The sequence below is a fragment of the Netta rufina genome (genome assembly GCF_964035555.1).
Source record: "Netta rufina genome assembly, chromosome: 12".
Classification (NCBI taxonomy): domain Eukaryota; kingdom Metazoa; phylum Chordata; class Aves; order Anseriformes; family Anatidae; genus Netta; species Netta rufina.
The window spans coordinates 19219642-19245207 of NC_140135.1; the positions used below are offsets into that span (position 1 = coordinate 19219642).

The 25566-nt window shown below is 40.1% G+C and overlaps 2 protein-coding genes across 11 annotated transcripts in view; one reads left to right on the plus strand and one right to left on the minus strand.

Moving 5' to 3' along the window:
- Positions 1-787: 787 nt before the first annotated feature.
- POF1B (POF1B actin binding protein) lies at positions 788-15277 on the plus strand (the record flags this gene model as incomplete). The annotated part of the gene is made up of 14 exons (XM_084294190.1): positions 788-1222; positions 5252-5290; positions 5707-5808; positions 6554-6769; positions 8066-8196; positions 8761-8788; positions 9788-9862; positions 12050-12142; positions 12881-12994; positions 13161-13313; positions 13435-13545; positions 14234-14362; positions 14693-14766; positions 15124-15277. The coding sequence occupies 14 exons, from the start codon at positions 788-790 to the stop codon at positions 15272-15274; spliced, it is 1851 nt and encodes a 616-aa protein (XP_084150316.1). The 3' UTR covers positions 15275-15277.
- Positions 6424-25566, minus strand: part of ZNF711 (zinc finger protein 711) — a 35339-nt gene continuing 16196 nt past the window's right edge. For 4 of the 10 annotated variants that reach the window (XM_084294188.1, XM_084294181.1, XM_084294180.1 and 1 more), the window contains exons 10-15: positions 21651-25310; positions 20936-20991; positions 19639-19734; positions 18416-18488; positions 17352-17457; positions 6424-8167 (exon numbers count right to left, since the gene is read on the minus strand). In XM_084294188.1, coding sequence (XP_084150314.1) covers positions 24133-25310 — 1178 coding nt within the window. In that variant the 3' untranslated portion in view covers positions 6424-8167; positions 17352-17457; positions 18416-18488; ... (1 more) ...; positions 20936-20991; positions 21651-24132. Of the gene's footprint in view, positions 8168-8277; positions 10761-17131; positions 17191-17351; positions 17458-18415; positions 18489-19353; positions 19531-19638; positions 19735-20935; positions 20992-21650; positions 25311-25566 lie in introns of those variants that run through there. The other 6 variants (XM_084294183.1, XM_084294184.1, XM_084294182.1 and 3 more) reach the window with 6 other exon arrangements.

Sequence of the window (25566 nt, forward strand, 5' to 3'; positions counted from 1 at the left end):
ATCTCCAGCTGTCACAGTACCTTAAAATACAGAACTGTTGTATCGTCCTGGTCCTACACCTCTCAGCTTCCCAACCGCCTGCTGAGCAGGTTTCGTGTGAGCACTTTTTAATTTGAGACAAAGCTTTCGGTGAATGGGCAATGTAACGTCACAGGGACTACTGCAGCCAGCGTTGCTCCATTCTCAAGGTACCTTGGCATTACGCGATACTACAGAAACTATTTTGTTGCGTGTGACTGCACCGTGTGACCTGAAAGCGTAGTAAGCATGTGGAGGAAACAAACCGGCAAAATTAAGAATCTGAGGTTTATTATTGAGGATTATATTTCTTACACAACATTCTATAATGATGTTATTACTACAGCAACACGCGGAACAGCGCCGTGCTCTCGGTTAGGGCTTGCCTGCCAGGGGCAGCGCGCTGCAGGAACCCAACCCTCAGCACAGCACCGACAGCGCCGGGCTCGGGACAGGTGCCCGCTGCCTTGCCGAGCACACAACCGACCTCCCCCTGTACCCAACCGCACACACACACGCCCAATTTTTTCGGTTTCAGGACGGTGCCCGCTGCCTGCCCGCCGGGACCCCGGCCCCAGCCCCAGCCCCCGGGGCGCAGCGGTCCCGGGCCGCGCTGCCGGGCGGGGAGGCGGCGGCGGCCCCGGCCACCCGAAGGTGTGTCCTGGGCTAGGCGCGGCTCCCCGGCGGGTACTAATCGCCGCCCTGCCCCGGCTCCCCGCCGCAGTCGCCGCCCCGCTGCTCCATCGGCAGGGGGGGGGGGGCGGCCGCGATGTTGGGGCCCCAGCAGCAGCTGCAGCCCCTCGGGCTGCCCCCTCACCTGCAGCAGCAGCAGCAGCAGCACCACTACTACCGGCGGCAGCAGCACTACAGCACGCTGCCCGCCGCCCGCCGCCCCGCGCCCTGCCCGGAGCCGCTGCCCCGGCCCCCGCCGTGCCGGGAGCCGCCGCCGCCGCCGCCGCCGCCCTGCCCGGAGCCGCCTCAGTGCCGGGAGCCGCTGCCCTGCCCCGAGCCGCCGCGGCCGCTGCCCTGCTTCGAGCCGGCGCCTTTCCAGCGCCACGACGGCGGCCCCGCTCTCGACAGAGTGCGGACATACGGCCCCGGCTGCCGCCGGCCCAGCGCCTCCTGCTCGTCCCGAGCCGCCTCGCCGCTCGAGTGCCCGCACGGCTGCCAGCCGCTGCCCCAAGCCTGCGAGACGCCGCCACAGGTACGGCCCGGCCCGGGGAGGGGAGAGGAGAGGAGAGAGGAGGCGGCGGGGCCGGGCAGGGCCGGGGCCGAGGCCCAGGAGCCCAGAGGGAGAGGCACCGGGCCGCAGGTGCTGCCCCGGCCACACGGCTGCCTTCCCCTGGCTGCTCCTCGCCCGCAACTCGTGAATTCCCCGTTGAAGTCCCCTTTTCGTTTGATTCTGAGTAAATCCAGCAGTCCTGCATTTGGTCCCCTTGGACAACCTCAGTTTACTTTTTAAAAAAACTTCTGAACCTCTTAGTCTACTGTAATATTTTTGCCTGTTTTGCCATCAGCAAAACTGGAAGCCAATGGGGAGCCGCGTGCTGCTGCTGCAGCTCCAGGTTTGCCCCACGTCCACCCACCAGGCCCCTTGCTCGTGTGTTATCTCTGGGTGCGCTGCCTTGTGAGCGACAGCAGGCTCAGGGGGCCGTGAAGCCGGGCAGGTAGAGGGGGCACGGTCCCTGCTCAGCGTTGGTGTAAAGGTCCCCGCAAAGTACTTCAGCCGGTCGGCTGCGGTGTCTGCGTTCAGGGAATGTACAGCTTGAAGCGGTTGATGGAATTTAATAGTTTAATAGATACATCTTAAAAGTAGAGATCAATAAATTGAGAACAGCTTTGACTATGTAAGAACAGAAAAGGCAATCAGAATTTGTTTTTATACCATTTTTTGTCTCATACATCAGACCATCATTAATATCAATAGAAACAGGACTGACATAATACATTCAATACAGGAACATGCATTTGTTCCAAGTTCCTCAACTCTCATTTAACTTTCTTTCCTGTGGTGTAAAAATATTTGACTATGAAAAAGAACAGGGATTAAGGCAAATATGAAACCTGATCCTCTTCCAAAGCTGCTTTGCCTAGTTTAAAGGCTGCCTTGCTCTGGAGGATAGGGTGGCTTCTGTTGGTTCTGTAACGTGAGCCACTTCCCTGGCACGGTGTGTGATGTGGCTGTGGCAGCCACAGATACCTGCTGCACCCAGGTTGTTAATCCCTCCTTGGCAAGATGTGGGGCAGGAGTGTAAATGCGGGGCTCCCCTCACAGGTTTGTAATCTGCTTGGCTGGGCTCGAAGGTAGGCTGAATTGTCTTCAGTTACGTTGATGTTCAAGAGAACGAACGCTGGAGGCCCAGACTTCGCCTCTATCCCCAGATTGATGAACGGTTTGGTTACAGACCCAAATTCTGTGCCAGCTCTGGGAAGTATGTTTGATTTTCAGCATCTGTTTTGGTCACCGAGTCTATTAAATTGTGCTGATGGAAAAATAATTTCTGGAAGTGTTTTGCTGGATTAAAGACAAAAGAGGGTGTAGTTTAAGTTGGGTTTTGTGTGGGTTGCAATTTCAGCAGTGGAGAGCGAAGGTGGTTAATAAACGTTATTAGGAGGTTTTTCAGGAAGAAGAGGGCAACAGATAGGGAAGTCAGCAGGGAGTTGGCAGGAGTTGCTGCTGGCTTGGCGCTGAATGGGAGCGGTCAGAGGAGCGCTGGGAGGGGTGGCCCGAGAGGCGGTCTGGGGACCCACGAAGGTTTCCAGGGAGCTGCCAGGAGAAGGGCAGTGTTCTGCGTGAGAAATTGCCATTTGGCTGCGTAAATGAAGCACTGCAATGATCTCTGACTCACAGAGACGTTTTACCTGAACGCGAATTCTCAGTTAGTGGCAGCCTGGAGCTGTAGTTTAAGCTTATTACTGTTGATAAGGCAAAGGGCTTTCTTTGAGCAATATTTAATTTACTTCTGCAGAGCTTTTATAGATTAGTGATAATGAACGCCTCCATCACTATTAGCACGCTGATATTAAGTCTTATGGTTGGTGTCTTCTGTTGTGTTCACGTACATTTTTAATAAACTAGAGGGAGGGAAAATGTGCTAGTGGCATGTGTATAGCATGTGTGATTGTGCTTCTTGTGGTTGCAGATGGTTCAGGATTCAATTTTCTTTCCTTTTTTTTTTTTTTTTTTTTTTTTTTTTTGATTTAGCTTTGTTTTATTCTTGGTGTAGAAGCCAAATGATACTCCCAGACACGGCAGGTTTCATATGGAGGGACTGAAGGCACCTCACCTGCCAGAACCAAATGACGAATATTGCTTAGAATAAATTCTCTGTGTGATTTACACATGTGGACACTCGTACCATGGCCATGAAAAAATAGGGCAGGAAATGGTATGCACGAGATGTCTGTTTTCAGTGTGGGGTAAAATCCTGAAAGCCTCTGTGAGGCGTCCTCTCAGGGGAAGCCCTGTAAGAGCTGCTCGTGGCCGGGCCTGTGCTATGAGTGCCGACGGCTCGCCTCTGCTGTGAGTTTTGTCACCCGCTGTCCTTCCCGAGGCGTGAGCTGCATGCTCCAAAGGCCTGTGGCAGCGTCACTGAGATCAGGTGTGTTCGTACAGCTTTTCAGTGCATTGAAACTGTGCCTCTTAATTTTGTGGATGATGCTCACCTGGCTTTAATGTGCCATACAATAGCAGTCAGTGCTGAAAAAGAAGAGATCTCTGCCCTGTCACTTGTACTGGACGAGGGCTTGGTCCTGCCAGGCACACCGAAACCCTCGGTTGCCTCACTGCACTCCAGGGGAGCGTTCTGGCTAACTTGTGTGCAGGGAATAGCAGCGTTCCTTGTTTCGGTATTTCACTTCTCAGCTCACACTGTGTAGGTGTCAGTGACACAGAAACCAGGCTGTACGCTCCCGACTCGCAGGCTGGCTCCTCTCAGAGCTAGGTCCCGGTACGGAGCCCTGCTGGCTGCGGGGGTTCCCTCCCAGCTGAGCCCTGAAGGACCCATGGGTGTGGGAGGACGAGCAAGCAGCTTTCGAAGTTTTCTGCAGCAGTTATCATTTTGAGATTTCTTAATTACTGTGGCTGATGCTAAAGCAGTTTCTTCTCTACTTTGATTTCTCCTCCGTGGTGCTGTTATGATTCACTCTTGGGAGATTTGGAAAACTGCTTCGGGCTTCCTAAACTTGTGCAACGCTTCACAGCTGGAAATTTGACCTACTTCAGAGTTGCTCTTACCCAGTTAAGAACGTCTCTGAGGCTTAACTACAGCAATATAAACTTCCCAAGCCCACGGGTTAAAGGGGTAAATGATTTGTTAGGAAAATTCAAAGCATGCACTGTAAGGAGGAATAAGTAGGATGTTGTAAACTAACAAATTGCCTAATCCTTAGATGAGATTCAGTGGGAATTGTGCTTACTTGGGTAAAGAGCTGGGCACGGAGGCTTCAAGCAACGTGCATGAGCTGTAACAACTGTTGTGGGTCCACAAAATGGAAAACTGCCCACAGTTGCTTGAATTGCTTGTAGACAGTGGGGGGTGAGGGGAGGAGCGAAAGAATCTGTATTTGAACAAGAGCAAAACTGGTGTAATTCGTGGATTTTTGCAATTCAAAGAAGTGTATTTCATTTTTCCTTCAAGAATGAGTCAATGTTCCACGTCAGTTATGGAGTTTTGTACCGCTTTTTCAAATAATTGCTGCAGTTTGGTGCATTGGGTAGTTGTTTGGTTTGTTGGCAGTTCCCCGGTCCCTCTTATTTTGGCTTTTAAGCAAAATACAGGTTTTCTTTCCCTGTTTTTTTTAGGTGTTTTAGAGATGCATCACTACACAAGCTGATCTTAATCTGAAAGGCTGCAGTTAGGACAGTGTTTTGTGGGACACGTGATCTGTGAAGATCCTGTCCGGTGCTAGCTCTGGGTCCTGGTCCGCTGGCACTTACAGACAGCAAGGACTCACCTCCTCTGACTTACAAATAGGTGGCTGAGGAAAAACAAACTCTTCTTACTGAGAGTCCAGATAGCGCGCTGCTGTGCTGTGTACGGGTTATTTCCTTTTGGGTGGAAAGGCCGTGGGTGTAACACTTCTCAGTGATTTCAGCCAATGGCTCTCAGTACATTTATAGCTGATTACAATACTCAGACTAATTTGGAAATGCATGTAAGCCTGAATTCTGAGCATAAAAGGTTTTAAAGTACAGTAATCACTGAATCTTTACTTCTTTTCTTCCTTGCAGGGCACCGTTCGAAGGATTATTATAGAGAATCCTGAGCAGGTAGGTAAACTGCTTGGGTGAACAACTAAGGCAAGCAAGCTTCATAGCCTGATGAGCTCTATCTGACATGGCATGACGTGCACCTTTGTTACACAGCCCACTCGTTTTCTTCTGCCTGGTTGGATTCTGTAGTTGTGAGAAAATGGTACACTTGGCATTACACCACGGGGGTGAAGGGAAATAGAGATACAAGATGAGAATCTATAAGCACATTGCACGGATATTGCAAAATAAATAATTCTGGGTTCAAGATGAAATGAATGCACGATCAAATGTGGGTAACTCAGAAAACTCTTCCAAAGCGCATGCATCTTCACGTTACAAATATTCCTCCTCATTTTTTTAGCACAAATTTTGCTAACTCTGAATTCACTATGTGACAACACTTATGAATGCTTTTTATTAAAATGTTACAGGAGCCATTATCCCCGTTTCTTAGAGGGGGGAATTTCTGCCCTGGAAATAATGTCATCTATGAAAAGACAATAAGAAAGTACGAGCTGTTAAATCCCCACCAAGTAAGTTGGTTGTTTATATAACCTACTGCAAAAGGAAATTGAGACAGTAATGTTCGTGGTTTTGTTGTTTGTTTGTTTGTTTTTGTGAACTTGCACCCACCAGAGCACTGTCTTGTCGAGGTACAGTACACATTCTCAAAGACTGGAACATAAACTAGTTCCTAGCTTGTTGTTCTGGTCAGTGGTTTTGTCAACAGCAGTTTTCTTGGATTATAAAACCAAGATGTGTGTCTCCCTGATACATGGCACACACTTAACCTGGAATTGCTGAAAGCATTTATAGAGGAAAATGTCTTCAGCCATTTCCTGTACTTTTTTTTTTTTTTAAATTTAAGTAACAAAAACTCAGTAAGTAGTTCAACTGGAGCTCTTTAATCTCTAAAATACTTGTGAGAACAGGATATAGATGTTTTAAATTAAATAATGGAGGTCCCTATTGCCTCAGTGAATATGTTAAGTGGAGCAATATAATGAAACAACTCAATTAGGAGAAGTGTGTCGTCTGTGCGTTCATTTGCAGCTGCTAAAATACGAGGAGTTGGTGAATTACAGTGCTGAAGTGTGACAGTATGAGACAAACTTGTATTCAATTAGGAAAACAATTTTATTGAAATTATTAAAAGACATTTGAAACTGTCATCAGTCTTTCCATGCAAAAACATATTTCTTTCATTTATGTATTCATATGATGCTTCCATCTCACTAAGATGTGTTCAGAAGCTTAAAAAATGTGTTTCTGTCTTAGGAGAAGCAGTATCAGTTTTCCCACCAGTGTCAGATTCCCCAGCAATCCAACCAGTGCCACGTTATCCAGCCCTGCCAGCCGTCTGAGCAGTCCCAAGTCACTCACCAGTGCCAACAGACACAGACCAGCAGCCCTTGTGAAATAATTCCAGTTTCTGTGACCGATGACTGCAGAGGAAATACAGTGAGGAGGGTAACAGTTCAGACATGTGAACCGGTAAGAATCCTTTGTTTAATGTTTTACTATTCACAGTACATTTTTCTGTGTGGAGTATAAAACTTCACAGACACACAAAATTACTGATCTCTGGTCTCAACAGTCAAGCCTTGTTCAAAATCATAGTATGCTATTTTACTGTAATTTTAATCCGTCAAGTCTGGCTGTTTTATTGTGTTGTGGGCTTTTTTTGTTCGTTTCGTTTTTCTGTATCTGGGAGTGCTACCCATGGATTCAGTCAGGTTTCATCTGTCACTCTTTGTACAGCAAAGGCTGTGTAATACAAGACTCATACTTCCAGTTTTGGTAAAAGCTTACACTGCTTTGTAAAATGGACATACACCCATTCAGCACTGCTTTCCTTCTCAACCGATCAGTAAGGATTTGAAATAGATTTCAACCTGATGTAGAATTACTTGACGAATTGAGAATTACTTCACTGGAAGCGCAAAACTAGCTTCCTTTAGAATAGTTTGCATGTTCCTGAGTTTCTACAAGCTGCCAGAGGACACCTATATGTGTGTACTACCGTTTCGGTTGGGGGTGGGAATGTAGCAGTCCCTTCCTGTGCATCTGTTCCATATATAGGTGGTGATAACATACTGGGTGTCTTCAGTACTGGACCTATGTGGAATCTTCCATAGCTAGAGACTCTCATTTAAAAAAAACAAAACAACAACAACAACAAAAAAACACACCTTAGGTAAATTCAGCCTGGGCTGCTGTTTTTACGTTTGTTATTCACATACGGCAACATTTGGTCTTTGCTGGAGGTGCCTTTAGGTTTTGTTGGGCTTAAAAAAAGGAGGTGGCTTATGTCAGAGCTTCTCAACTCATCCATCAGAAATACTCCGGCATGTGTATGTATGCAAAAGCAGTGAGAATGCGGGGATGCAATTATCATTTTTGCAGTGGGGAATCCTGCACCCGGCTGGGATTGTCTGGGTGCTGTCCACGTGTGGTTTACCCACTACAGCTATAGAAACATTAAAGAATATTAAAGAAAGATTTCCTAATTACCCACACTTTCCATATTAGAATGATGATGATATTACTGTAACAGATAGTACTTTGCCTGTTGCTTGTTGCTGTAAGGAAAGTCATTTATTTCTGTACCATTTTCTGAAAAACGGAAGACACAGAAGACTCAATACCTAGGAAAAGAACTGTGTAAACAAGCTGCAAATTAGTAAGAGCAAATGAAAACAAATCCATCATACTTGCAGCATTTTCGTGTTCAGCTTTCATCCTGAAGAGGGGAACTCAATTATGATCTTGTTGCTTATCTTCTGTTAGGTGAATTGCTCTCAGGAGAATAATGACCAGTTGGACTGCCGCTACTTTGGCGAGCTCCTTGCCGAACTGAACCGCAAGACCAATGACCTGTACAGTTGTTTACTACAGCATGTGGAAAAGATAGGAGGAAGGTATTGGCCTTATGTCTGCTATGTCAGTTTGGTGTTCCAGAAATTCTAGCAGTGCACAGTTAAGAGCACAGTACTGTTTGCAAGTTTTTTTTTTTCCTTTTTGAGTCTTTATAATGTTCTTACCCTTCCCACACAATCACCTGTACTTCATTGTTCCCCTCTCGCTCTCCGTGCTTTCAGAGTTCACTGAAATAAGCTTAAGCAGTCCATCACAGAACCCCTGCCACTGCTAAGTAAACACTTCAGGTGTGTCAATACACTGCAGCGTAATTCTGGGCAAAGACATTACCCAAGCCAATTAAGAATGTAATTGGGTTAACCAGCCATAATTGGGATAACTGCCCGAAGAAACTGCCTGTGCTGACTGCACTGCTGTCAGTATTCTGGTCTCCTTTGAACAACACGTTCCCTATCAGCTTAAAGGGAAGGTAACGACTCTTAGTCTGAGGATTTTTAATTTTTTTTTTTAATATTTTAAAGATAATCCTTTTGTAATTGTAGTCATGAAGTTGGAGTTGTCAGGTTTTCTGTTAATCAGTCCCTTGCATTTTGTCTGTTTTACAGGAACCATGACATTGAATTTACGAGTCAGGTAAGCATCATGCATGCTCTTACAAAGCTGTTCCCTAAAAATTAGTCTTAATAAGAATGGTATGGATCTTGGAACAAATTAAGCCAAGCCAGTTTAGCTGAAGGATACCAGTCTGTTAGCTAACAACTTCTGCTTGTTAGGAACATTCAGAGCCTGAAACCTACTGCTAGCTATGTATTTGCAAATGTGGTAATACTGAAAGAAGGGAAGTTGAACAATTTGCATTCCAGCATGAGAGTCAAATTTTTTAAGTCTTTCCTGTTATGCCAGTGGTGGCTTCATTGTAACACAGACTTACACACATACACTGTTTTCTCTGTGCGCTTTGTGCGTAGGATCTTTCACTCTTGCCAACAAAGCATTTGTTCAGCAACATACACTGCTGGGCACTGCGAGAAGGGAAGAACGCTGCCTCTCGCAGAAGTGAGGGGAAGTAAAGTTGGCAGAACAGACGCTTTTAGATTTACAGACAGCTCTCTTTTGGGAATCCAGCCCTGATGCAATCACTGGGACCTTTGTTATTTTTGAAGTTATTATTTATATGGTAGAAATATTTGTCTAGGAATGAATTGCATGAAGCAGTGTTGCTTAATCACTGGCAGTATCTCCTGTAACGTGTTGGTCATTTGTTTGTTGACAGTCTATTCATTATTTAGAAAAATGAGGTTTGCTCATAATCATTAACTGCTGGGAGTTCTGTTTTAGTGTTAATTGCTATTTCTTGAGAGGAAATTGTTTTGAATGCTGCGTTTTAACGAAATGTTAAGCTTAATGCATATTTTGATATATGCTTCATTTATCACTTCATCTCAGTTTCTATAGGCCACATATAAGGCTTTTGAAAATTTCTGGATATACTTTGATCTATTTTCCTTCTTATTTGCCTTGCACTAAACATGTTTTTCATAGTAGAGCTATGTAATTAATGAAGAAACCACATTATGATCAACCAGGCAAAATTCTTAATCAAGATGTCTCCTCTTTTCTCCCTTTGCTTAGACTGAAGATATAGAAGATTTAATTCCCAAAGGACTGTCTGAGGCAACAAAGCAGCAGATTCGTTATCTCCTCCAGGTATGTACATAGCATGGAGGGGGATGTACAGAAGCCTACGGTAACTCAAAACAGTAGAAGTTGGCTCAACACGTACCCGGGAACTGGTACAAAACATAAATTGCTCTGTATTCTGCTTTCTCCATTTATTCTATATGAAGGGTATGGAATCATACAGGTGGCTTCAAGTCACATGTTGTGGTAGTTCACTCCACAGATTAGCTGTGTTATAAACTGAACTTTACTGCAGCTTTCTTCCAGTTCCACTGGAAACCATTTTGGCTTTTGACAAGTAGGAGAACACTGATTTTTCATCTTTTTATTTGTTTGTGTTGTATATTAATGCTTTATTTTAAAAGCTAAAAGTGCATAGTAGGCATTTTACTGAATATTGAATTGAGTATTGATTACTGCTTATTACATCCACTGCTTGAAACTGAGGTCTCACCTTTTACAAATGGTCTGGCAAACAGCTGTACTATAGCAGTATCTCTGTGGCACCCAGTAGCAAAACATAAACCACTCCTGGTTTGGCTCCATTTATGCATGGCTTTTGTGTTTTTTTCTCATCATATTCTTTAGCTACTTAGTTATCCCTACCTGCTTTTTCAATCAATGTCAGCTTCTGAGAATGGTTATGCATTCTGTTGCTTCCTAACATTCTAGCAATCTCTGTAACATGTTTTTCCAAAAACCACTGACTTCTTTATGAAATGCTTGGAAGACCCCTTCCTTTGATAAAACACTAAAAGCAGTGGTACTGTGAATAGCACTAGCTAGTGTGTGAATCTCAAGGTTGGCTCCAGAATGGTGGACTTGACCTGTAGGTTTGTCAGAACAGGATCCACAGCAGCCTGCACTGATCTGTCTCCCTGGGGTAGGGGTCAGGTGATGCCATCTGAGGGCTGCAGAACACCTCCTGGTAAAGAAAACGTATGTGAGTGAGCAACCTGCTCTGACTTCACAGCTGATCCTGGTTTTTAAGCATGAGGTTGGACAGGGTGACCTCTCAAGTCTCTTTCAACCTCAATTATTCTGTGATTCTTTTAGAATGAAGGACACTGACACCAAAATATTTCATGATCTCATGTTAGAACACCATGCCCAGGAACAGTTTCAGCTCACCCTTTTGTGAAAGAACTGGAACATGTATCTTCCATGTTCTCTAAGTCTATCTAGTTTTACATTCTTACAAAAATGCTTTAAAAATACACAATTAAAGTGTCTTTTGGTGAAACAGATTGTCAGTAACTGAAAGAACTGAAATTCCACTTTAATTACAAAAGAATGCTCTTTTGTGAAGCCTCAGTCTCAATACATTACCAGTAGAAATGACAAATATGACAAGGGCTTAATAGTTCTTTTAGATTTGAATAATCGACAAATTTCTTTCATAAAGAAAGATGAGGGAAAGTATTAGAGGAACAGACAGAATTTCACTTTCTTCAGAACGTAAGAAATACATCTTTTGCAAAAATGTTCAGCCTATCTAGATGAGTCAAAAATTTGATGAATTCATGTTTTCTTTCAAAGTCATTTTTTCTTTTGAATATTAGAAACGCATCACGAAATGCAACAGTTTGTGATTTCCCATGAATCCATACACAGTTGTTAGCATGTATTAAAAGAAAAAAAGAGAACAGTGTTAGGCTATCATGCATTATTGCCCTTCTTTCTCATCCAGTTGACTCCTTTAAATTTTAGGGAACTCTTAAAGTGAGGAACTGGTTTTGTGGTGTTTTTGCTTTTTGTAGTTTAATACATTCCCTTGCACTTGGGCTGAAAGGGGCTTTGTCAGGTCTCAAAGATGATGACTTCTTCCTCTGTGGCTTTCCAGGTAGGGTGGTTACCTTATCAGTGTAACTCACAAAGCTCTCAAAAAAAATGATTGTGCACTATTAATGCATTTATTTTTATTGGTGTCCAAGTGCAATTCTCATTTACTCTCTTGTTCCTGCATTCTTTAAAAAATATTGTCCTGTGTGTTAAAAGGCAATCATTCAAAGATTGTGTTGTCTGTAGAATGAAGTACTTGAAAATGTGTCTCTTTCTTTGTAGAAATCATCAAGAATGACATGCACAGTACTGCCAGGAGTTATTTTCAGCTGTATAGCAGTTCTGTTCTTCTACACATAGTTAAGCACATTGTAAACAAAGCTCACTAATATATTTTATAATAATATTTTTCATTTTTTTTCCCTTTCCTAGATGAGAGTAACATCAGATAAATCTTTGAGACTTGTGCTTTCCACTTTCAAAAATTTACGTGAAGAGCTTTGCCACTTACAGGATGACCTGGGGGTAAGTTGTTATTTTTCCATTTCCTGGGCCTCATCCATTTGTTGCTACCTGTCAGTAAGAACTCCATTATGATGAAGCTTAACTTGGGAAGTCCAGATTTCAGGTGCTTTAATAGAAATGGATGGTTTATTAATGGCCTTGCAAGACTTGAACAGCACACGAGGTTGGATTTCTTCCTAGAAGTGGTTTTCAAGCATTCAGTTTGTTGAAGCCTAATAACCAAATACTTTCAAATGCAGAAAAGGCCTTTGAGTGGACTTAGACTTAGAGCTCTGAACTGGCATACACCAGCTATGTATGTCTACAGTGGGGGAGATGTATGGGAACTGTGGTTTTGCTTTTAACATGGACAGGGCATATATGCCAAGTGCTTACTTAAATAGCATTCTGCCAGGAAGCAGGAGACCTCTGTTCCATTCCTACCTGACGTGTACTCCTCCCTGCTGGAGTCTGTGCAGTGAAGTGGTCTTTGGTTTGGATTTTTCTGTTGGTTTCTGTTTAATAACTACAAATAAGTCTTTCTGGGACAGACTGAAAGAGCAGTGTCCAAGATAACGGTGCTTACTACACAGCATGAAGCCACAGATAACTGCAATAACGAGCAATTCTGAGCTATTTGCAGTTAAATGAAAATTGGGTAATTTTCTGTTCTAAAATATCACTTAGTATATTTGAACACACATAGGACTGTTTACTGAAAAATGGCAACTATTGACAGTTCATGCTTTTGTCTTACAGAAGTTAGAAACTGACAATGTCTTACTTAAGAAGGATTTGGCTTTTAAAGAATCTCAAGTGAAAGAATATGAAACTATGTTGACATCTCTGCGAGAGAACAATCGTCAGCAGCAGGTAAAGCTAAGAACATAATTTCAGTATTTCTACAGTCTGCCAAAAACTAGCCAGTGTGATGGCTTTTTGAGTATTCTCAGTGATTACTGCCTGGTGTATGTGTGTGTGTGAGCCTGTTACTTCCCTAAGGAACACCATGCATTCGTTCCACTTCTGTGCTTTCCAGCAAGGACTCAGAGAGAGTACTGCGAAGTGTCGCTCTCTGGAAGAACAGCTCCTTTCTCTACGGCTCAGTGAGGGAGAGAAGGATTGTCAGTTGAAAGAAGTGGAATACTGCAAGCGTGCCTTGGAGCAGGAGATCCAGAACCTCAGACTACAGGTAGTAATGAGGCCTTCACTACTTCTGTATTCAATAGCTATTATTCACAGATAATTAAGAAAATAAAATTATAAGATATTTTTATCTTCTATCTTTGTTAAATACTTTTTTTTTTCTGTAGATCTGCTCTAATCCAACACTTCAGACCACCACAGATGAACTCTCCAGCCGTTATGTAGAGATGATCAATAACTTGAGAGAGGATAAAGATCGTGAGATCCGCAGTCTTAGGGTATGTAGATTGACTTTTGCCTTATGTGTATTCCTCACCTTGCATGACTGGAGGTAACCATTTTTTTTGTTTAATATATATTTTTAAAATTATGTTTTGATTACGAAACAGAAAAAAAAAAATCATGTGCTTTTTAGTTACTTTCTGCCTCTGTAGTTTGTTTATGCAGCACTAGTGATAGCTCTAAAACCTATTAAAGTGTCATTAAAAAAATAAAAATTCTTTAGATGTAGAAATTAAGAAATACTGCTAATCTCATTAAAGAAATACTGCTAATCTCATTAACTCCTAATGGGACGTTTTGTCCTGATGAAGTAAGAAACTGCCAGAAGATATCCAACAGAAAATAAATATAAATCCCAATCAAAACTGCACATAGGAAATCTCTCATTTGAAGAATTTTAGAAGTATTTTACTGCCCTGGAACCAGTTCCACTTATAAACCTGTTAAACTGATATTGGCAGAATTCAGCCTAATCATCGCTTTCTGAATTTATTGTGAAGTTCAAGGTTTATATTTGAAAATGACTGGGTTTCCTGTGTGTCCCTATGTCCGCAGCATTTTGTAAATTATACTAATTCAAGTTTTACTGTTGATGATTTTAATGAACAAAATACATACGGACTTCTAGATGCATACTGCAAGGAGCACCTAGCACCTGATTGTTTCTTAACCTGTGTTTTGTAGTCTCAGTTATGCCAATTCCAGCAAGATATATCAAGAAGAGAAGGGAACAACAGTGACTTGCAAATAAAGTTGCATGAATTGACATCGATGCTCGAGGAGAAAGACGCTTGCATTAAACAACAGCAAGAGGTACAACAGGATAGCTTATTTTTTGTCTAAGAATATTTTATGCTTGAGCCTCCACTTACTACGAATGTAGCAACTTAACTAGTTGCTTATTACTTGCTGGAAGCTAGAAGGCACTTGTACCCTTCTGGATAAGGCATCAGGGTTAGGATTATTATTATATATATATAAATATATGGTATAAATTAAATAACTATAGTATTATGTAATATATATAGTATAATATATTCTATTTGATAGGAATTTCTGCAAGAATTTTTCATGGATTTAGTGAACTAATACCTGAGGAAACATGATTTATTTCACTTGAATATTTACTGTTGGTTTTCTCAGGACCTCTTCAGACTCAAGCATGAGAGATTATCAAACAGTCAGTCCCCTGGTGTAACAACTGTCATCACTAAGAAGTAATGTACTTATTCACCTTTCTTAAAAATACATCCTTTTGATTTTCCATTGTGTAGCTCTTATAAACTAAGTCTTTACCTCCTGCAAATGTCTTAATGTCAAATGTCTGTTCAACTTAAAGGCAAAAATACTTCAGCTAGTAAAAACCTACACAGGTTTCAATACTAAACATTGTAATAGCAAATGAACATGTTAAAGTGGCATTAAAATTACAACATTAGCATTTTAGTTACTACTAAAAATATTTGGGGGTTGTTAATTGACAGGATTATGTGATAAAATCAGTTAGTGACTTGGATACAGATATGCAGATTTCAGTTTTATAGTTAACAGGTTTGCAACTCTTTTTAATACAGGTACAGGAACCAGTATCCTATTCTGGGCCTTTTGTCTGATGACTACAAAGTTACATCACCTGTCAATAAATCACAAACTATTGTAATCGAGAGGAGTGGAGAGATATGGAAACACGTAAGTTCACCTAGAGATTGCCTATGTAGTCCCTGAAATTCCTAAGTATTTAACTTCAAAGAAAATATTAGCCAAAACTGACTTCAGAGAAAAAGGAGTAGGGTTAATTTAGCCAGGCTGCAGAGAGCAAAGAGACTGACTGAAGTCAAGGAACTGTGCTGGCTATTTCAAGAAGGCAGTAATTGCTAGGTGGAGTATAAATAAAACAACCTGTCATTCTTTTCTCTGGCACATAATTACCTTTAACAAAAGAAGTGGTGTTGCTCTAACAACAGCTTTTGCCCTCATGCATAAGGCAGTCTTCTGGGCATCATTGCCTGTACTGGAGAGTTGGGAACTTCCTCAGTGTTCTGCTCTTAGGTAAACTGCACATACGGTCTGTTTTGGGTACGCAGTGTTCTTCTGAATCACTAGTGTTAATTACTTTGCACTATTATTAAAACATATTAAGCACCATATTCCTGAAACTTACATAGAAACAGAGCAGTGACTAATCCAGGAAATGCAAAAGAGTGGTGACTTTTTAAGGAGTGGTTTAATGTTAAAGGAGAAAGTAAGACTGCAGAAGCTATTTATGTTACAGCACACAGGATAGTGTCAAATATGAAAAAAGTAGAGTCTTGAGAAAGATCAGCACGTGTTCTGAACAATGGAGTTTGAAGAAGTTGTATGTGGATAGAGTATAGCAGAGGAGCATATTTAAAGAAATATAAGAGCATTTTTGTGGAGGACACAACCAAGAAAAAGTAATTATGTGAGCAGCTTCAGTAGACTAAGGGTAAAACATCTGGCATGTTCTGAAAGGATACCTGAGATGCTAACTGGAGTAGGATTAAAAAATAAAAGGTCATTGACAAACAGCAGAATTTTATTACTGACCTCCAAAATTCATCCTAATGAAATGTGAATGAATTAAAATAATAAATAACAGTAATAAAGGAAAAGCTAAAATCCTTTCCTAGCTTACTTGTTTGTCATAGTTTCCATTATAAAAATGGAAACAATGAGCGTATGCTGCATTTGAAGAGATCAGTATCATTAAATAAATGAGAACTGTTTGTGTTTTAAGTTTCCCAAGGTCTTTATCGCTAGTTCTTTATCACTAGTGGCAGTTTCATCTGGAACAGAATTGTTTTGTTGTAAGATAAACTTGATAAATACAGTTTAAGAAGTGCCAATTTCCTTGGAGATTCACCACTATTTGTTCTGTGTTTATGTTCTGTCAGCCACATCTTTGTATCTGCATTCATTACTTAATAGTGATGCTGATTGATAGGTATTGAATAGTGTAGTTTTATACTGCACATAGCATGTACATGGTACTGCCTTTCAAGTAATAATATATATTATTAATATATGATTAACGTATGTTAATAATATCCTTTAGGATACCCAGATGAAGGTACTTGAATCTTTTTGGTAACTTTGATCCAAGTTATATTACAGAAAACTTTTAAGGTAGAAATTCTGTAATATCTACTATGTTAGTATCTGATAATTTCCTGCTCTTGGTTGTTTTCATAAATACAAAACACAAAACAACCAACCATAAATCATTGTCTATGTTTTTGTGCTTACTGAAGACAGTGAATCATAGCAGATTTGACATCTGTCAGTTGCTGAACAGAACTGCTTACATGTAGTGATACAGCTTTCATCTTTCCAGTACTAGATGCTGTAAGCACTGATATGCATAGCATTTGTTAAAGGGGAATGGCCCACTGCCATTTCAGATGCTTAAAAAGTTAGAGCATTAAAGAAAATAAATAAAGGATGCATGCTTTATATCCCAGGACAGCTTTGTAAGTATGCGTATTATCTTCTAACAAGCTGCTTTTTTCTCTCAGGAATGAAAGAAATACCTTGGCCATCACAGCTGCTCAAAGGAGGTCACAATAACCAACTGAAGTTGCTTTACTTCCTGCTATTTTTGCATCAGTAAAAGGGTCGGTCTGATAGTGAGAGAAAGGCCAGAGAACAAATGAAGAACATGGAAGCATGAAGATGATGGAAGACAATGTCTTGTCTGCACTGTTGTGAACCTGTGTCCATAAGCTGCCGCTCACGTGTGTGTAAATGTTCCTGTTTTACTATTTTATATAAATTCACTTACTTTTCTCAGAAGAGAAGGGTATGCCGTGCTGTCGTGGCCTTATTGTCCTTGACAGGACTAGCGTCTGCATCCTCAGTCTCTATTCTTCAGTCACACTTGCAGCAATCTAAGAAACAAAAGGAAGAACTCTGAAACCTTTTCTGTTTCCTCTTCATAGCATTATCCATGTTCTTGTCTTCTATCCACTTACACAAATTTAAGTCACATACTGAATGGCTGGTTTCAATACAGACAGATTCAGCAATCATCACTTTATATTGCTGCCTCTTCAAGGTGAAGCAAAACCCAGAAATAATTTTACTTACCTTGCATCTGCCTACGGGAAACTAAGAGACAAAGGCAAAATATTGAACTTGCTCCAGCTATACAACAATTTAAACGTACCTATTAAATTGGCAGATACTTAGTTTGGGATGATGCTGACTTTATAACATTAATGATGTTAAAGTTAACATATTTCAGCTGAACCTTTACAAGCCCCCAAACCAGTCATAATTATTTATTTTGAAGATATCAAGAACATGGTCTATTTTTATATTGAAGAACCTAGTATGAAATAGCTCATAAATTTTACTATCAGACTAACTGACTATTTACAGTTTTTTGCTCCAGGCAGGACCATGGAAATTCTCTCAACTGATTTGGTATAAATAATTAAGTAGTTGTCTAAGCAAGACAGTGCATTTGGTGAGCGGGAAAGTATTAAGCATCATAGGTAAAACTTCATGCCATCAAAAGGTGCTAGCTCTCTATCACAGGGTTCTTGCTTTGCTCTATTTCTGCAGACTTACTTATTTCTGTTTACAAATAATATAGATCATATACGATGTTAAATGGTGAAAGAACCCTGTAGGCTATGTGTAATTACAAAATAAACGTGTGTTTAACTATCCGATGACAGAGTACTGTATTCTATTCCAATGAATAATTTTACTGACACTAACGACTTACCACCTTTGGTGACCTAAACCACCAAAAGAAAAATAAGCATTTTTTTAATGCTATCATAGTGATTGGTGCTGTTATCCCAATAAAAAGAGACACAAATCAACTTTCTTACTTACTGTGCTCTTTGCCATGATTGCAGCTGGGCTTGACTGGCTGGAAGCATGATGCAACCAGTTCCAAAGAAAGAAGCTGTAAACAGCAGAAGCATCAGTTATTAATGGACATATTTTACACTCTTTTCAGTGTACTTACTAACCTTTCTAGCAAATAAATAATATTAAACCGTTTCTTTAGCTCTGTATGACTTAAGACCGTGTAATAGCATAGGCAAAGCAGTAAACGCCCTTAAAAGACAGGAAAAAGTACAGGCTCTCAATACAGTCAGAGCTGGTTGGGCGTCGTAATCTGATGACAAATGCCATGTTTAGCAAGTGAACTGTCTTCCATATACACCTGGCATTAAGACAAATTTGAAAACACCCTAATTGTTCCCCATGCTAGTGGCTAACATCCTATTTTAAAAAAGCCTACTTTACTAACCAGGAAAGACAGATGTCAATATTGTATTGTGTAGCAAGGATCAGCTGCTCTAAGGCTTATAAGGCTATTTTAAAACCTCCCTATACTGCACATGCTACAGCACTGATTGCTGTAACAACATACCTTACTCCCAGATAACACAAAGCAATAGATACTTGTCAAAAAGCTGAGCTAGACTAGAAGGTGAAGCACAGTGGCCATTTGGAGCTGGTTTTGTTTTAAAACCAGATTTATTTAAAAAGCAAAATTTTTATTTTTTATTATAAAAATACATTTGCTGTAGTCTCACCCACTGCCTGACTGACCTAACATTTCTCCTGGAGTTTACAGCAATGCACTTTTCTCACTTACTCATCTCTGTACATTCTAGTTAACACTCAAACTACAACCAGTACACTTCAGAAAATTTTTCACCTCCATTTCAGGTATGTCCACTGAGACTTCTACATTTTTACAGAAGCAAATTAGAAAAACCAAAGACAGCATTTACTTCATGCGTTTACAGCAATGCATGTACTGCCCTGTTAAATTACCAACAATATTAACTAAACCCTCCCTGCCTGAAGTGATGTAACAGCACACCATTTCTTGTTCTTACATTGAAAAGTAGGAGAAAAAAAGCTGTCTTCTGGTTTCTGCTACTGTCTTTTCCACCCAACTATGTAATGCAGAATGGTTTCTTCTGCCTCAGCTGTGAAACAAAAGCCAAATACAGTCCTAGTTTAAAAGTTAATGACACCTCTAGCATTCTGCCTGAAAAGTCAACATAGGCTTTGAATACTACATCAAGGTAACATACCTTTACCTTGACCTTTACCTCGAGACTACGCTGCTGGTGTTCTTCCGTATTCTCACTCTCTCAATTTCATTGCCTTTAATTGTGGTTATTTGAAACCTGAAGAAAAACAATACAGACGATGAATCAGACAAGAATTAATTTTAAGTGTTTTCGCCTTTTAGTTCTTAGTCTGTCATTCAAAGAAATGCAGTAAACAACTCTGACACTCAGAGCAACCTTCCACATGTATTAAAACCTGCTGCTTGCTCAAGAAAACATGACGTGTTTGTACATCACGTACATCACCACAGGAAGCAAGCAGAGAAGAAATCCATACACACTCGAGAACAGCTGAACTACCTCGGTGTTGTGCTCCTAGGCAGCAAACAGCTTTATGGCACAGGTCACCTTCCCTACTCATCGTGTTTTGGGTGTCATCCTACCACAACTGCTTGGCAAGGTACTTCCTCCTATTTGTTAGTGTCACTGCACAGGAGATTTGCAACTATTTGAAAAGCACAAACCTTTCCTCTTTCCAAAACAGCGCACAGCCCTTACTGACAACATGGCAAAAGGCAAGACAGGTGAACTTCAATAAGGAAAGCACGTATGCACGGAAGATGATCATGTCTACTGAAAATTACCTCTAAAAGAGCAGAGACCGTGCAACGTGACAGCAGTGATGAGAGACTTCATTCAGGGTTTGCAGGAGAAGTAATAGAATACGATACCACCAACTCTACCATTGAACGAAACATTCAGTCACAAGACTTACGAAGCTCACAGGTGGTAGTGTCTCTCCTTCACTCCCTGCCACCACTTAGGAACTCATCTGCTTTGAAAATGAACAGGCAGGGCCTGTCTGCACTTCATCCCATCCTAAGGTTGTGTTGGCCTGGGTAAATGGAAGGCGGTTTGCTGCCAGCTCAGGGGAGGGAGCCAGTCAGGGCAGAGGTACAGACTACTCAGAGCAGGGATCTGTTACAGTTACAAGAAGTTTCAACATCTGCAGCTACAAAGACAAGAGTTCTAGAAGAAGCAGAAGCACTGATGGGGATTTCAACCTACAGGAAAATACCAAGTCCAGGCTCAGTCATCAACATCTACCTAACCAGCACTGGACAGAGCCAGCAAAGGGTCAAGCAGAAGCATTCACTCTCCCAGTGACAACATTAGCTACTGAGTTCTAAAGCCACTGCTCAAGCAAAAAGTCTGACAATTATTTTTTGATACTGTTTAAAGTCCAACATAGATAGAATGTGGATAGCAATACATTAACCTTACTGCTGTGTGAGTTATTTTTCTCTCTTCAACAGACCTTGTCCCCACAATGTTTCTGCCCAGTTAGGTTTCACTGTCCATTTCACCGTTCCACTGCCAAAAGAAGAAACAAACAATTAATATAAATAAAAAACATTCAAAATTCTAAAGCAATAAGCCAACCAAATGAAAGTGGCGACTTGTCTTGAGACTTTGTATTGGACAAGGCTGCCTATAACCATCATGTTAAACTTAACTCAGCTTCTCCATCTAGCTGTCACAAAGAGCAGGGCTCATACACAGGAGATTGTACCAGCCTGCACCTTTCTTCAAGTCCTCCTTACTTCCCCATGTTTGTACTTTAGTTGATAATAACCAACTAAAGCTGTAGCTTTTCCAACCACTATTTCTGCCCTCATATCTTGGAAAACATTCCTCACAGATTTTTATGTTCCAGGAAGGTATGTTGGAAGAAACGCTACTGTTATCCTCAAGCACATGCTACAAATGGTAAATGTTAATACAGTTCTCTACCAAATACCAAGCATGAATAGTAAGAGGTATCAAAATATGATTTGAAGGTAATGCTCACAGGCATTACGTCTACATTTTTATCACCATCTAAAATGCTGGCTTTCCAGAAGCTTAATTTCTTTTGTATGTAGCCCCCATGGACTGTTCTGTACCACAAGAAACGTGATAGATCCTTAAGCAATGAGGACTGAGCGTTTTTACAAGGTTTGCTAAAGATGATGTTACAAATACTTAAGTACCTGGTTATTGTCTCCATCCTTAAGCTGGAAAAATGAGCCAGCACGGATCTGTGCTTGGTCACAGAGTCACAATGATCATCTTCAGTCTGCTATGAAGAATCTCCTTCTGTCTACGCATTCAATATAATTTTCAGGAATAACACATTAAAATTGTCAACAAAACACAAGTTCAATTTCTAAGACTTTTTGAATGCTACTGCCTCCTCCTCCTCCTCTGAATGCTGGACATACAAAAATAAAGTATTATAAACAAACCAGATTAATAAATTCACAATGTCTGTTTGTTAGTACAAACCTAAGACTTCACTGGCTAAAAGCCCGTTGCAAATCCTTGAGGAAGACTTCATTTAACATTGCACTCTTTTCTTAAAGTTTTTAATTATTGATGTCATAATTCAAGTATTCTAAAACGAAGAAAATTAAGACAGAATTTTTAGCATTTTGCCGACTGTTCTTATTACACAGTTAAGGCAGTACCTACCTGTCTTTTCCCAAAATATGAGAAATCTAATGCGCTCTTCACTTAAAAGAAAGAATTTCAATGGCAATTCAATATCACGTTTGATAATTATTTTAGAAATAAACTTAAGTACATTACACCTGTAAATACAAAGGGTCAGTTAAAACCCCAATATTCCCCCCTCAGTAGTCTGATAAACATACCTCAAGTAAGCCCTTAATTTGAGATGTTATTGCATTTTAAATTAGGGAATAATAATGTACTGAAATGTTAAGCAAATTTCCACAGAATGAGACTTTCCTAAATCACCATAAATGAAAAGTATACTCCAAAAAATTTGGAGTGCAAGAGATGCGTTTTATTGTATGCCCGTTACGATGAGTAACACATTTAGAAATAATAATCCCACATAACAGTGACAATCTTATTTTACAGCGTGTACATCATTTTTTACAGCCACATAAAACACATATTTTTCTAAGAGATTTCCCAAATTTAACTTTCTGAAGTTTAGAAATATAAAAAAAATTTTTTCTCAAGGAACTGATTCTCATCTGGTGCAAAAACAAAATATGAACATTATCTGAAACACAAAGCCACAATATAGCATGAAGTTACAATTTATCATGTAAACAGCTGTGTGCAAACATGAAGCAACTAAAAAGAATAAAAAATACACATTATATGCGTAACATTTATGAACAGGTTTTTCATTAAATAGCCCTAGACCAGCTTGTTATATTAAGCGCCATTTGATTTGCAGCATGCTAACACAAAGCATTGTTTAAAGGGATGCATATTTTAAATGTATACACTGTAAACTGAAGATCCACCTCCAAACTCTAGTGGCAGCATATTTCTCTGGTTAAATACTGCATATATACTTTCTTACAGATTGAAAATGCATGTTTATAGCACGGTATAGACTTTTCTTTTTAAGAATTGATTAAAAGGTGCAATTTTATGTTTATACTGAAAATTTCCTATCAGGAGGTAGGACAGTAATAGTCATACCTGTAAAGAACACTGCCCTACAGAACTTCTAAGTACTCTGAATTTTAATTAAAAAAAAAAGTAAACTATATTTTTTTCAACTTTCTTTTTAATATTTTTTTGAGATCTGAAGGTATTGAGAAAAAATTAGTGTTGAGTCACAACACTATCAGCTGCATCCATTTTATCCTTAAAAAAAAGTCAGATTCAAAGTTAATTTTGTTATGTGCCATACTGAACAACATTCAACTGTAGATTCAGATAAAAAAGGGAAATTATATACATACACATCTTTAACCCTAGCACCAGAACACCACCTTTGAGATCATAACATAATGCTATATTTTAAACATCATATCCTGCAATAAAATAGGTTAGCAGCTTTGAAAACCTTTTAAAAAATTACGTGTTGGACCTAACTAATAAAGGAAACAAAAAAGTTTCCCAATGAAATGTGTCCTTTTTTTTTTTTTTAGGAAAAAAAAAAAAAAAAAAAAAAGAGGGACAACCCCTAAATCTCACCATTTCTAGAATATAATTTCCAGGCACAATTTAAAAACGTTATGATCAAGTGACTGACTAATACTCTTCTTTCAAAACTGCACAAGAAGCTAGACTCAGTTGCCTTAGCAAACAATTTGTAAATAACCCCACCATATATCTGAACTGTTTTCATATTGGAGACAAACGCTCTTACTGACAAAATGGATAACACAATCATCTTTTTGTCTTCTATAGCTTAACAATGTGTAATACCATTAATTTGAAGACATTCATCCATCTTTCTGCAAATTTAAGACATTCATCCATCTTTCTGCATTCTATAGTGCTCTTCAGGTTCTGATAAGCAACAATCATAGGGCTATGAGATCCCCTGTCAACCCTAATACTTTTAAGACTTTTAATACAAAGAATGTAAAGTTATGATTTAATATCAAGCTTTGAAACCAGGAGAAACAGTTCATGAGATTTTTTTTCCCCAATTAGCACATCACAGTTTCTAAATTGCTTCCTTCTTGACATCATATATTACATTATGGCCTCTTTGTGGTGCCTCATTATATGCTGATTTTTTTCTGATGGTCTACGGAACCCCTTTTTGCAATACTCACACCTATGTGGATAGTCTTTTGTGTGTATTGATATTACATGCCGCTTAAAGCCTGATGCATCCGTAGTGCTATATTCACAATACTGGCACTGATAAACTTTTCTTCCACTGTGGGTCTTCATGTGCTTCTTAAGTTCAGTTTGCAGCCTAAATCCTCTTTTACATCTTTTGCATTTAAAAGGCAGGTCCTTGGTGTGAACTGAGAGGATATGCCCACTCAGTACAAAAGGATCTGATGTTTTAAAGTCACAGTGTCTACACTGATGTATCTTTTTACCTTTATGGGTTTCACTATGCTTTTTGAGCTCGGATGGACGATGGAAGCCTTTTTCACATACCTCACATTTGTGGGGAAAATCCTTTGTATGAACTGAAATAATGTGTCGCTTCAGGTCACTTGAATTGGTGCTCTTATGGTCACAATGTGGACACTGATGAGTCTTATGCCCTTGAAATAATTCTGTGTGCTGCTGCAGTTCTTTTTCATCTGTGAAAGCCTGGGGACAGTGCTCACATTTAAATGGCAAATCAGTCCCATGTTTGGTTTTGATGTGAGTTTTCAGATTGGACTGATCAGCACATCTGAAGACACAGTGCTGACACTGGTATGGCTTTTCCCCAGTGTGGGTCCTCATGTGCTTTTTCAGCTCTGACGGATGACGGAATCCTTTCCCACACTCCACACAAACATGAGGGAAGTTCTTACTGTGAACTGCAAGTAGATGTCTATTGAGTAGTCCCTGCTCTGCAGATTCATAGTCACAATATTTGCACTTGTGCAGTTTAGGCTCCTTGTCCCTCAGTATTAGCTTATTAGAACTCAATGGGCTTGCTTCTCTGTATCTTCTCGTATATTCTGTAAACTCATGGGTTTTATCAACTTTATTTATAAGTTTATGGCTTTCCAGATGATTGTGGAAACTTACTTTTTTGTTGGTTGTAAAGTCACAGTCTGTACACTGGTATTTCTTCTTAATCATATGATCTGGATGATTCTTCATATGCCTTTTCAAGAATCCTCTGGATTTAAATTTTTTCCCACATATATGACAAGGGTAAACTGTTAAGGGCTGTCCATCAGGACCTATTATAACAGCTGTTTTTAAACAAACAAAAACAAGTTATGAAGGAAATAAATTCACGGATTAAGAAGTTTAAAATCAGCCAACTGCTGTTCAGATTCATGCACTTACACTTGCAGCAGACAGAGTTCAGTAGTTTAAAAACAACCAATCCACAGCACCTACAGTTTATGTATTTTGTTTTAGAAACTGCTCAAATAGGTAAGTGGTATCAGATGTACAGTGAGGATATCCACAATTACTTTTTAATAGCTTGCAAAGTTCAAATGA